Source organism: Lepidochelys kempii, chromosome 16, assembly GCF_965140265.1.
Source record: "Lepidochelys kempii isolate rLepKem1 chromosome 16, rLepKem1.hap2, whole genome shotgun sequence".
NCBI lineage: Eukaryota > Metazoa > Chordata > Testudines > Cheloniidae > Lepidochelys > Lepidochelys kempii.
In genome coordinates this window covers 5,284,039-5,296,530 of record NC_133271.1, presented here as the reverse complement: position 1 = coordinate 5,296,530, position 12,492 = coordinate 5,284,039, and the positions used below count along the sequence as shown (strand labels likewise).

The 12,492-nt window shown below is 42.8% G+C and overlaps 1 protein-coding gene across 13 annotated transcripts in view; it reads right to left on the bottom strand.

Moving 5' to 3' along the window:
• EXD3 (exonuclease 3'-5' domain containing 3) overlaps window positions 1–12,492 on the bottom strand; it is a 616,706-nt gene that overhangs the window by 452,305 nt on the left and 151,909 nt on the right. For 10 of the 13 annotated variants that reach the window (XM_073314578.1, XM_073314585.1, XM_073314573.1 and 7 more), the window contains 3 exons: window positions 9,352–9,416; window positions 4,083–4,253; window positions 2,179–2,346 (listed from right to left, as the gene is read on the bottom strand). In XM_073314578.1, the coding sequence (XP_073170679.1) occupies window positions 2,179–2,346; window positions 4,083–4,253; window positions 9,352–9,416 (404 nt within the window). The remainder of the gene's footprint in view (window positions 1–2,178; window positions 2,347–4,082; window positions 4,254–9,351; window positions 9,417–12,492) is intronic. The other 3 variants (XM_073314574.1, XM_073314580.1, XM_073314575.1) reach the window with 2 other exon arrangements.

The following is a 12,492-nucleotide window of genomic DNA, read 5'->3' as shown; positions in this document are numbered from 1 at the left end:
AGCACTAGTGCCATCCAGTGGCCAGTGAGGCTCATCTCATCCTCGCCTACTCCAGGGGTGCCTCACAGAATGCATATACTACCTGCCACTATTACAGCAGAACCTCAGAATTACGAAAACCAGAGTTACGAATTGACCAATCATACCTTATTTGAAACCAAAAGTACGCAATCAGGCAACAGCAGAGACCGGAAAAAAAAAAAGCAAATACAGTACAGTACTGTGCTAAACATAAACTACTAAAAAATTTAAGAGAAAGCAGCATTTTTCTTCCGCATAGTACAGTTTCAAAGCTGTATTAAGTCAATGTTCCATTGTAAACTTTTGAAAGAACCACCCTAACATTTTGTTCAGAGTTACGAACATTTCAGAGTTACGAACACCCTCCATTCCTGAAGTGCTCGTAACTCTTAGTAGCAGGAATTATTCACTTCTGTGGCATCTGACAACAAAAGGGTGCTATCTCCAAATAATTCAAGATTTATCTTCCCATAACTATTTTTTATCCCCCCACTACTTCCATCCATAGCCACAGTATTCTAATAGCACTGGAGGAGACAACCCAAAATTCACAAATCCCAAGAGAATGCTTTGCTCAGCTGCACAAATTACTGTTATTCTGACAGATAAATTGGTTCAGCCTTCGAGAAGTTCTAATATTGAAGGCCATGGGAGGGATCAGTTCTCCTTTAGAAGTAAATGAGATAACAAGCACACCAGTCTCTGGGAACATCAGGGACTTCATTGTCTGCAGAGACACTGTTCTCTTATGCAATTTGTGAGGGGTGGGACATGAACATGTGAGGCAAGGATGCAGACCTCTGAAAAAACTGTGCATTGTTCACATAAGAATATTAAATGTGTCCAGTGGCCTAAAGGGAGTGTATTTCTCTGGAGTAAAGCCTGAAATCTTGGTGCCCCATTCTATAGATAACCCTTAGGGTTTAAACAAGAAGTTGGAAAAAGCAGAGAATAATATCAAATATTTAGAAGGATTTCAACCTTCCGAAGACTTAAGGTGGGACAGAAGGGGGCGAAGAGGCTCACATCTGAATATTTGTTACTGCCCCATCTGAAAGGAGCCCTACAGAGGGCTACAGTAGAATCAGCACGGGGATAGCTCAGTGGTTTGAGCAGTGGCCTGCTAAACCCAGGGTTGTGAGTTCAATCCTTGAGGGGACCATTTGGGATCTGGGGCAAAAATTGGGGATTGGCCCTGCTTTGAGCAGGGGGTGGGACTAGATGACCTGAGGTCCCTTCCAACCCTGGTATTCTATGATTCTATGAAAGCACAATGTAGACATCCTCACCATGGCTTGCAGCAGAGGCCTCATAGTCCTAGTGCCAGGATTGTCTGTCACATTCTGTTACTCTACTCTGTCTTGGAGCATACAGGCCCAGCACTTGCATTTGTTCTTTTGGCGATACTATAATTGGGAGGAAGATATGGGTAAGGGAAATGAAATAGCTCTGATATCCCATGGACAACACTGAGAAAAAACACCTTATTTGGTTCTTCTTCTTAAGGAAAAAGGATTATGAGCCAACTCTTCCTGCCCAAGGAGTGCTCAAGTCAGGGAAAGGATCCTAGAAAAACAGCTTCACACACAATTTGGAGCTTTCCAGTTCAAAATGCTTGAAGGAATCTGCATTTTCCAAAAGATAGCAGTGAAAAACTCATCTGTGTCCCTGGAGCCTCAAATGTCCAGCAAAATCTTATTTACAATCACACTTGAAATTAGTCAAAACACCTTGATTCAGTAATCCCATAAAACAGAGAATCTCGCTGGCAAGATTTTCAGTCAGGTGATATATACCACAAAAGATGTCCCTCACAATATTCCATTACTGGTCAAAACCAGGACATGTGGAAGGGATATTTTTTTATTTTATTAAGCACCCAAAATAAAGTACCCAAAAAATTAACCAAATTCTTGCGAACCTCACAAACGGAGTTGAGTTTGACTGGAGTTGTGTGCTCACCCACTATGAGGCATGAGGTTGAAGGAAGAGTAAATAAGTATCGCCAAGTACAACGACCATACGAAATTACACCACGCACAGCCCTTGCTGCCATTACAAAATAGAACTTACACAGAAACATAACGAAAAACAGGCCCAGACACAAACAGAATCAGAGCTCTCAGTGTGCAAATCAAGTTGAAAATCAGGACCCACCTCTTTGTACTTGCCCTTGTGGTAAACATGACCAACATGTCCAAGCAAACTGTTCTGGTCTGCTGTACGTAGCTGAAAAATGCCAATCAGCGGGTCAAGGAGATTAACTTGGCTCTGGGCTAGTATTCTGAATACTCGGGCCTGGAGTTTCTTCAGCCTCAAGCCAGACTAAGAAATCAGAGTCAAACACAGGTTTCATAAAGACCAACAGAATTCAATGACAGTCCAAAATGTAGCTTTTTAAAACATCAGACAAGGCAATGCATTGGAAAGGGGTTCTCCAGCTCCCCCTTGAACTTTGACACAGAAATCAGGGCAACACGCTACACACATCATAGGCACCGACTCTGTGGGTGCTCTGGCGCTGGAGCACCCACAGAGAAAAATTGGTGGACCCACCGGCAGCCAAGCTCCCCTCCCCCACCACCTCACCTCCGCCTCCTCCCCTGAGCACAGCGCGTCCCTGCTTCTCCCACTAGCTCTCAGCGCTTGCCACCACGAAACACCTGTTTCGTGGCGTAACAAGCTCCGGGGAGGGAGGTGGGAGGAGCGGGAACGCGGCTCACTCAGGGGAGGAGGTGGGGAAGAGGCAGGGCTGGGGCAGGGATTTGGGGAAGGAGTCCAATGGGGCAGGGAGGGGGTGGAGTTGGAATGGGGGCAGGGCAGAGGCGGGAGGGAGCAGAACAGAGGTGAAGTTGGCGCCGGGCCGGGGGCAGAGGCAGGTTGAGCACCCACCGGCGCCAGCAGAAGTTGGTGCCTATGACACACATTACTTCACAGTAGCCAGTTAAAACAATATTAAATGTTGGTGGAGTAGAACTTGGAGAGGCCTGGTGCAAACATTAATCTGAGCATGGGGGAACACCCCTTTTTGCTAACTTCTTGCACTATTCACACCTCCAACTCAACACGAGAGTAAGAAACCAGGTCAGAGGAGGTTCCTTTTGTGGTACGTGCCCACAGTAGAAACAAACCTCGTGGCGCTTGCATCCACCAGCTCTCCACAGGCAACCTTTCCCTGCTATGCATGAGAACTCAATTTTATTCCCAGTCTTGTTCCCAGGCCCTGGAGCGGCCCTGAGGCAAAAGGATGGTGTCATGACACAATTACTAATACATACTTTCATACATAATCATTCTATTAAAACTTTGGAGTTCTTGACTCTCAACCCTGTGTTTGATTCAACTACAACAGACTGTAATGGCAGAAAATAGAGTTCTCGTGGCTCTGAATGGAGAAGCTGAACTCGCAAACTCAGGCAGTTTGAAAAAAAAAATGAAAAATGAAACAATACAAAGACAAAATCACCTAAAGTTCACAGGGAGCAATATAGAGAAAGGAAAAATCTCAAGGTATCAGAATGCAACAGGCCAAGGAAATGAATGAATTACTACTTTGATGACCCTACAACTTCAGCTTGATCACCCAAGCTACCAGGAAGATTCATATTGTTACCACTTTCAGCACTCTGAGTGACAGAAGCTGCTACCACATTGCCAGAGTTACATAATCATACAGTAATTGTCTTCTATGTGCAAAACTGGAAGAGCATACAGTGATTGGGCTTATGGGATGTTGGTTCCAATGGGAAAGCCTCCAGCCAGGGAAAAGACTGAAAGGTCCATATTCCAGCAAGGCAGCTTGATTTGGGGAGACAGAAATTCTAGGCAGTGGGAGGAAATGGGAAGATATTTTAGCACCATTGGTGGTGTTTCACTCTCAGGCCAGCGTCACTGGAACATGCTACCTCAGTATGAATTCCATCAGCAGGTCACGTTATGCTTGTGGGTACACTAATGGAAACTGGACTATGGAATAAAGTGATTGGAGGAGGGGGAGACAGTTTGGGAGCATGAATATCCCTCTCTCTTTTCTCCAGGCTCTGTCTCTTTCTCTCTCTAACCTGCTGAACAGCAGGATGTTCCTTTATCCAAAGTTGCAACTCATTGGTGATGTAATACCCCAGGGACTGCCCTTTCCCCTTCCAGTCACTGCTGCTCTCCAGCATGTCCAGGAGTCCTGCCAATGGGTCTTCCAGAGCTGCAAAACCCCGCCTGGTTTCTTCCTTGAGCTGCTGAGATACAAAAACACATTGTCATGTACAAATAGATTAGTGAATCCTCCCTTCCCCCAGCTCAACACAAAGATTTTTTATTATTATTTAATTAAATCTATTCAGAGAGGTAACTGTTGCTATTCAACCACCATCCATGCTTCTAGTGACTTTTCATGTCATTACAGATTCCTTCATGGCCCACTGCACCTCAAACCCAATGGGAAAAGCAGCAATTGTCCACACTAATTATCCCATAAAGACAGAGAAGTTGTTCTGCAGGACAGACAAAGGGGCTTAGGATTTGGAGGAGGCGGGTGTTATTGGAGACAGTAAAGGCAGGCAGGTTTACAAACCCTATTATCTACACTTCTAACATACCTACAGATAAGAACACAGATTAAAAAAAACAACTCTCCATTCCTGCACTGTAAACGTTTATATTCATCACATAACCACTGCAATCACAATTATGCAACACCTTACATTAGAGTGGAAAACCCTGAGACTAAAATAGTGAAGGTTTTAAATACAGGATAAAACATTTACCATCAGACTTGCTGAAAACTCAAATAGCCTTATCTGAAATTAAATTTCCCCTTCTCCAAAGAAGGGTGAGGTATTTGGTTTAGGCTACCATTGCCATTTTAGAGTGGACATCTCATTAAAGTTATAAGATGAAAAGTTTGGAACATGGACAAAATTTATGTTATAAATCTAAGTAATTTCAGGGTGATCTGTTTAAAAAAGTTAAGGAACTGAATGCTCACTTTGTGAATGTTAATAGGCATCTTACTACCCATCTGGTCTAAGTGATAAATTAACAGTACTAGGCAATATCTTTATAATGTTTACATTAGAGAATAGTTTCCAAGAAACTCAGAGGGTTGGCAGGGAGAAGTGGCATCCTTCAGTAGCCCCATAAGTACCTTTCACCACATGGTGCACGTACTGGCATGGAGCAAGGGGAGAGCAGACACAGAAGAGAAGAATTCAGTAACAGCAGCTGCTCTCTTTTTTCTGGCTAAGAAGCAAAATCAGAAGGGTGTTGATTTCTGCTTCTAAGTTTTACTAATTTATTCTACATGATGATCCCAGTTGCAGTTTCCAATGGAAACAGTATAAAAAAGACGGAAAAATGACGTGGAAAACAAAAGAACATCTAGAGAAAATATGCCAGTCAGTTTTTTTTTTTCCTTTTTATTCATCTAAAATATGTATTAGAAGACAGTGTGATTTGCCAGTAATTTTCTGTATCCCCTTTCATGTTGGGAAAACCTTGAGACTATAACAAATATAAATCTGTTTCTCTTTCCTGGGTTATCAACTGCATCAAGAAGAATACTGATGACTAACAAAGATGTGTGTTTAGACAAAAGTCTGCTAAACTAAGTCTCCCTAAGTATATTTCCCTGTGGCAAGAGATTGTGATGTCAAACACAGGACTCTAACCCCACTGCAAAATTCAGCAGAAGGAGAAGCCAGGCTACAGTGGAACGTCAACCACAAATCTGACACAACAGCCAAAGGAAAACAAAGCGACTAGCCAAATAAACTGCACTGTGTATAAATGGTCTCTTTTTTCAAAGCCCCACTTCAGCACATTTGGGATTGAACGAGAGCTTTCTCCGCCCAGCTCAGCATCTCCTTTGGCTGGAGTCAGAATCCGAGCTTTGGCAAGATTCACCACAGAACACAATGGCCTTGTAAGATAGCAAGTCCTCACTCTCACACACATATCTCAGAACAGTTGCAAAACTGGCAAGATCAGCAATGACAATATGTCTGGATTGATTTTTGATTAAGGATCACTCAAATATTCTAAGCAGTGGGAAAATCTCTCTTTCAAGTCTGCTAATGATCTAAGGGAGTAATAAATGGTATGACAAATTAGAAGATTGGGCCAAAAGAAATCTGATGAGGTTCAACAAGGACAAGTGCAGAGTCCTGCACTTAGGAAGGAAGAATCTCATGCACTGCTACAGACTAGGGACCGAGTGGCAAGGCAGCTGTTCTGCAGAAAAGGACCTAGGGGTTATGGTGGACTAGAAGCTGGATATGAGTCAACAGTGTGCCCTTGTTGCCAAGAAGGCCAATGGCATTTTGGGATGTATAAGTAGGGGCATTGCCAGGAGATCAAGGGACGTGATCATTCCCCTCTGTTCGACATTGGTGAGGCCTCATCTGGAGTACCGTGTCCAGTTTTGGGCCCCATACTACAAGAAGGATGTGGAAAAATTGGAAAACATCCAGCGGAGGGCAACAAAAATTATTTGGGGGCTGGAGCACATGACTTCTGAGGAGAGGCTGAGGGAACTGGGATTGTTTAGTCTGCAGAAGAGAAGAATGAGGGGGAATTTGATAGCTGCTTTCAACTACCTGAAAGGGGGTTCCAAAGAGGATGGATCTAGACTGTTCTCAGTGGTAACAGATAACAGAACAAGGAGTAATGGTCTCAAGTTGCAGTGGGGGAGGTTTAGGTTGGATATTAGGAAAATCTTTTTCACTAGGAGGGTGGTGAAGCACTGGAATGCGTTACCTAGGGAGGTGGTGGAATCTCCTTCCTTAGAGATTTTTAAGATCAGGTTTGACAAAGCCCTGGCTGGGATGATTTAGTTGGGGATTAGGTCCTGCTTTGAGCAGGGGGTTGGACTAGATGACCTCCTGAGGTCCCTTCTAACCCTGATATCTATGATTCTATAATTGTATGTAATGTGCAGAAAGTAGTACATGAATGAACATCTGAAATCAGAGATGAAAATACCTATTAGGTCACCATGCTTATCACTCTGCCAGTGCAGGATTCTTCCCTAAAGTACATTTGCAATTATGTGGCAAGTCTAGCAATGATTCACATGACAAGGCTGCCTTGGGAGACTATTCCACAGCCTAATAAACCTCATGGTTAAGAAACTTTTGCTGATGTCCAGTCTATTTTCTTTTGCCCATTAGTCTGAGTTACAAAAGCAAAGAACCTTCTGCTAATCCTGATGGATTACTCAAAAATTAAGTTTATTTCTCTTCTATGTACAAATCATTGAAGTCTCTAAAATCCCAGAATTGGGGTCCTAACCTAAGGTAGAGATCTACTTTTCAATCAGTGTTCAAGGGGTGGAGAGGTGGGGGAGGTTAATGGAAGTGATTAATTCTCTTTAGCACTGACAGGAATCACATACATAAGCCACCGCACCCTGTGCCCGGTTGAAGCAACAGGTGCCTTGGTGAAATCAATGTATCTAATCTTTAACTTTACTCATTTACTGTTAATTCAAGGTTAGGGTCACTTTGCTTCAAATTATTTTATCTGGAACAGTGATGATGTCAAATGGTAGATAGGGGTGGGGTGAGTGGTTAGAAATTCAGGGCCTTATTCTGTTCTCAAATGAATGCATGAAGTTTCCCTTGGCATCAACACGGGACACAACTGTATATCTGAAGGTAGGAAATGCCCCAAAAAACTGATTAGTACCGTTGTGTGGCAGCAACCTGATGACAGCTGAGAGAGAAAAGTGTGTGTGTCTGTCTGTCTGTCATATATCAGTGCAGACATCAAGAGTACAGTCCCCACATTAGAATCACTGAATCATTTTACCCCTCATCGTCATTGCCATGCTTCCCTGTCTCCTGCCTCATCTATACAAATGACTTTTCTACTGGTCTGGAGGCCCATCTTTCAGTTTCAAAGAGAAGTGGTTCATCTGCACTGGCAGATATAGAGATATGTCAGTGTAGTGAGTGGGATCCATGTGGCTGTGCATGCTTGTCATGAGCCCACACGTGTACGATGAACATTTAGTCTGTAAGGGGGTCTGTCTTCCTTTGGCGTAATTCAGGAGCAGTTCACAGCAAATAACCTGAAATCACTTGCATTCCTGGGATGATGCAGTCTGAGAGACTTGCTGAGTAAGTTATGTAGGCTGGGATGAGTCATGGAGACCCTTAAGTTACAAAAAAGATGTGGTACAGTCTGCCCAGGACACTTTAATGGGAGGCTTTTTCATAATATTTTGGTTTGCAATCCACCCAAATTCCAGTTTGCACAGTGTATAGATTTTGATGATTATTTTTCCCTGTTGTTGTTCTGGTGGAATGACCTGTCCTCAAACCCTAACAATTAATGTTTTCCTCTTTCTCTAGCATAACTTGATAGAAAGCCCCCATCTTCAGAACTGCTGAGCTCTAGTCTGTGTCAGTAATTGATGATTCAAAAAGATACCTCTTGATTGTTGTATTTCCAGCTGTTCAATTACTGAGGCTGGGGGACCGCAAGCCAGAAGAGCTGGAAGGTCTAAATGCACCAATCAAGTGTGATGACCGAGCAATTCCGACCCCTAGGATGTAGCACGTAGGCGAGGGCCCTTTGGGCACACTAGCACATTCGATTGGATATATTCCACACAACGATATCATATTTTGCAAGTTCCCAGGTATTTCAGGAAAACATTTCTGCTATTAACCTGGCTGCAGAGCAGAGACTGCTAAGCACGGGAAGCTAAACACCAACCAGGTATGTCTAATTTTTTTGTTAATTTCCTGAGTTCCCAAATTTAGATGAAGTATGTATCATTCCTGTGGAGAAATCTATACATGGCACCTAGAAAACATAGGGCTGTTTAAAAATATATCAATAATTTCACAGAGACACTGTCCAACCAAATTGCAGCACACTGCTCCAAAAATCAAAAATGAAAAGACATCATGAACTATGAAGGCTTAAATATTTATCCACTTAGCAAAGCACCCCCAACCCCCACGAGTATTCAACACTCTCCTTGCCAGGCATAAGGATGACAGGGTACTTCACATCTTCAGATTTCTTACTCTCTACATTAATTGAACAAAAAATGTTTAAAATAAAAGAAAACTTTGATTTTTTTTTTAAACAACTCAGCCTGTCTACTGCAGCCCTTGTATGTGTGTCCCACGACTGCTGCACATTGGACAAGGCTGCCTTTTATTTTCCCTTCCCACTGCAGATCCGTAGGTCCTTCCCCTATGTATTGGAATTGAAAGCCATCATGAAGAATTGTGGGTCTGACCCAAGGGCTTTGAGGCTGGACATGTTTTGCATACCATTATTAGCTCCAGTGTGAAGGGGAGGTTCACTATACAGCCTTACCTTGTTCATCTCTTTCTTTGTCCAGAGGGACTGAAGAGTTTTCAGCAATAGGAGTGAGTCCTGGCCTGGAGAGGAGAGGAGGGAGGAAGGGGGAGAAGGGAGAGAGAGAGGGATATGGAAGAAAAACAAAACAGATTTAGTGCTTATGTACAGGCAGTCCAGATACACTGGGGCACTGTTCTGCTGATGAAAAATAGGCCCCTCCGTGCCACTGTTTGAAACCACCAACCTTCCAACTGTCATTCAGGATTAAAGTGCTAAAATCCCTCACTCTGGAAGCCTAACAAAACCACAACAGACATCATCCATGCATAGCTTTAACTAAATACCCACACACATGTAAACGCTTTTTCAGTGCAAAGCTCTCTGAGTGTATTTACAACGAAATCATGTCACCATTCTTCAGCAAATATGACTGCACTAATCTCTCCCATTTTTGAAATAAAAAACTGTACAGTACTAAGAAAAGGAGTACTTGTGGCACCTTAGAGACTAACCAATTTATTTGAGCATAAGCTCAGTACTAGAAGAGTTAGTTTCATGCTTGGTTTAGAAAGGATTATCAATGCTTTCTGAAACTTTCACTGGAATAGATGGAATAGACCTGGGCTTGGACCTCATCCCAGCACTCAGATGAGAGACAGGAGTGGCTGAATTTGTTTGGAGGCCGCCTTAGTAATTGTAGGAGACACTCTGTCAGTTGGCAGTAATTGTGTGCTGTGCTTCAGCTATACTTGTTTGTGTTATTAGATTAGGCCCAGGGTTTATGGTGATCCTGGCAAGGCATAATTTATTGGAGGATGAGAGAGGATGATATACTCAAAATCCACAAATGTGATGCCGACTAAAATTACGGGAACATCATCTGGGCTTTTCCACTGCTTTTACAAACCAAACCAATAATCACAGCAACTTTTTAAGCTTTCTTGACAAAAAGTGTCATCAGAAAGTTTTAAAAGTAGATTTTGTAACTACTTGAAAATTTAAATTAAAATCCCTTATTATGCATCAAACCAGTCAAAATGGGGTTCTTGGAGCCATCAACATTTAGGCATATTTAATTTAAAAGGCAATACAATTCTCAATATTGGTCTCTGCATGTTTCATAAGAATATTCTTACTCAATTTTGCACCAATTAGAACATGTTACTGGGGAATTTTTTGCTAAACTCTGAAGTCCAGAATGTAGTCATTAAAAATAGGCTCAGGCCTCTTGGTTAATTAACAGGTTTCAGAGTAGCAGCCGTGTTAGTCTGTATCCGCAAAAAGAACAGGAGTACTTGTGGCACCTTAAAGACTAACAAATTTATTGGTGCATACGCTTTCATGGGCTACAGCCCACTTCATCAGATGCATAGAATGGAACATACAGTAATGTAATATATATATACACACACACACACACAGATAAGTTGGAAGTTACCATACAAACTGTGAGAGGCTAATTAGTTAAGATGAGCTATTATCAGCAGGAGAAAAAAAACTTTTGTAGTGATCATCAAGATGGCCCATTTAGACAGTTGACAAGAAGATGTGAGGATACTTAACTTAAGGGAATAGATTCAATATGTGTAATGACCCAGCCACTCCCAGTCTCTATTCAAACCCAAGTTAATGGTATCTAGTTTGCATATTAATTCAAGCTCAGCAGTTTCTCGCTGGAATCTGTTTTTGAAGCTTTTCCGTTACAAAACTGCCACCCTTAAATCTTTTACTGAGTGGCCAGAGAGGTTGAAGTGTTCTCCTACCTGTTTTTGAACGTTATGATTCCTGATGTCAGATTTGGTTTGAACAGAGACTTGGAGTGGCTGGGTCATTACACATATTGAATCTATTACCTCAAGTTAAGTATCCTCACACCTTCTTGTCAACTGTCTAAATGGGCCATCTTGATGATCATTACAAAAGTTTTTTTCTCCTGCTGATAATAGCTCATCTTAACTAATTACAGGTTTCAGAGTAGCAACCCTGTTAGCCTGTAACCGCAAAAAGAAAAGGAGGACTTGTGGCACCTTGGAGGCTAACAAATTTATTTGAGCATAAGCTTTCGTGAGCTACAGCTCACTTCGTCGGATGCTTATGCTCAAATAAATTTGTTAGTCTCTAAGGTGCCACAAGTCATCCTTTTCTTAACTAATTAGCCTCTCACAGTTTGTATGATAACTTAGAATCATAGAATATCAGGGTTGGAAGGGACCCCAGAAGGTCATCTAGTCCAACCCCCTGCTCAAAGCAGGACCAATTCCCAGTTAAATCATCCCAGCCAGGGCTTTGTCAAGCCTGACCTTAAAAACCTCTAAGGAAGGAGATTCTACCACCTCCCTAGGTAACGCATTCCAGTGTTTCACCACCCTCTTAGTGAAAAAGTTTTTCCTAATATCCAATCTAAACCTCCCCCACTGCAACTTGAGACCATTACTCCTCGTTCTGTCATCTGCTACCATTGAGAACAGTCTAGAGCCATCCTCTTTGGAACCCCCTTTCAGGTAGTTGAAAGCAGCTATCAAATCCCCCCTCATTCTTCTCTTCTGCAGGCTAAACAATCCCAGCTCCCTCAGCCTCTCCTCATAACTCATGTGTTCCAGTCCCCTAATCATTTTTGTTGCCCTTCGCTGGACTCTCTCCAATTTATCCACATCCTTCTTGAAGTGTGGGGCCCAAAACTGGACACAGTACTCCAGATGAGGCTTCACCAATGTCGAATAGAGGGGAACGATCACGTCCCTCGATCTGCTCGCTATGCCCCTACTTATACATCCCAAAATGCCATTGGCCTTCTTGGCAACAAGGGCACACTGCTGACTCATATCCAGCTTCTCGTCCACTGTCACCCCTAGGTCCTTTTCCGCAGAACTGCTGCCTAGCCATTCGGTCCCTAGTCTGTAGCTGTGCATTGGGTTCTTCCGTCCTAAGTGCAGGACCCTGCACTTATCCTTATTGAACCTCATCAGATTCCTTTTGGCCCAATCTTCCAATTGGTCTAGGTCCTTCTGTATCCTATCCCTCCCCTCCAGCGTATCTACCACTCCTCCCAGTTTAGTATCATCCGCAAATTTGCTGAGAGTGCAATCCACACCATCCTCCAGATCATTTATGAAGATATTGAATAAAACCGGCCCCAGGACCGACTCTTGGGGCACT